Source organism: Diaphorina citri, unplaced genomic scaffold, assembly GCF_000475195.1.
Source record: "Diaphorina citri unplaced genomic scaffold, Diaci psyllid genome assembly version 1.1 scaffold4698, whole genome shotgun sequence".
NCBI classification, from domain to species: Eukaryota; Metazoa; Arthropoda; class Insecta; order Hemiptera; family Psyllidae; genus Diaphorina; species Diaphorina citri.
In genome coordinates this window covers 11,803-12,623 of record NW_007382092.1, presented here as the reverse complement: position 1 = coordinate 12,623, position 821 = coordinate 11,803, and the positions used below count along the sequence as shown (strand labels likewise).

The window sequence follows — 821 nt, the reverse complement described above, 5'->3', positions numbered from 1 at the left end:
GTGCCAAGGCCGGCATTGTTTTGGTAAGTGTATTAGATTCGCGTGTTCTGTGTTGCAGCACTTTGAAAATTTTGCTTCCTGCAAACGGTCAGAAAATTTTCTTTACCAAAAATCTCAGTCAAGATAAGGGCTAAAAAATAGTAGGACATCTATCCAACCGAATAGACAACTGTCCAACCGAAATATAACGCTAAGAATAATGCTCATTTTCTTCTAATCCACAGGTAAATATGAACCCCGCTCTTCAAAGCCCGGAGGTGCTGTATCGTTTGAACAAAGTGGATGCGAACGCCATTACCCCGCTCTTCAAAGCCCGGAGGTGCTGTATCGTCTGAACAAAGTGGATGCGAACGCCATCCTCATGACGGATGAGACATTCAAAACCCAAAACTACTACGAACTCATCCGCAATGTAGTACCAGAGCTCAGCACAACTCCAGCCAATAGCACTGTGGTATCACAGAACGTACCTTCTCTTACACATGTCATCATCAACTCCGAACAGAACTTGAAGTAAGAACTAGTAACAGAACTTGAAGTAAGAACCAGTAACAGAATTTGAAGTAAGAACTAGTAACAGAACTTGAAGTAAGAACTAGTAACAGAACTTGAAGTAAGAACTAGTAACGGAACTTGAAATAAGAACTAGTAACAGAACTTGAAGTAAGAACCAGTAACAGAACTTGAAGTAAGAACTAGTAACAGAAGGGGCAAAAAGAACTAGTAACAGAACTTGAAGTAAGAACTAGTAACAGAACTTGAAGTAAGAACTAGTAACAGAACTTGAAGTAAGAACCAGTAACAGAACTTGAAGTAAGAAC

General features: G+C 40.0%; 1 protein-coding gene across 1 annotated transcript in view; it reads left to right on the top strand.

Moving 5' to 3' along the window:
• Positions 1 to 6: 6 nt before the first annotated feature.
• Positions 7 to 821, top strand: part of LOC103521186 (acyl-CoA synthetase family member 2, mitochondrial-like) — a gene marked incomplete at its 3' end in the record, with an annotated part of 11,473 nt that continues 10,658 nt past the window's right edge. The window contains exons 1-3 of the mRNA XM_026831986.1: positions 7 to 23; positions 225 to 257; positions 320 to 513. Of these exons, the coding sequence (XP_026687787.1) occupies positions 231 to 257; positions 320 to 513 (221 nt within the window). The remainder of the gene's footprint in view (positions 24 to 224; positions 258 to 319; positions 514 to 821) is intronic.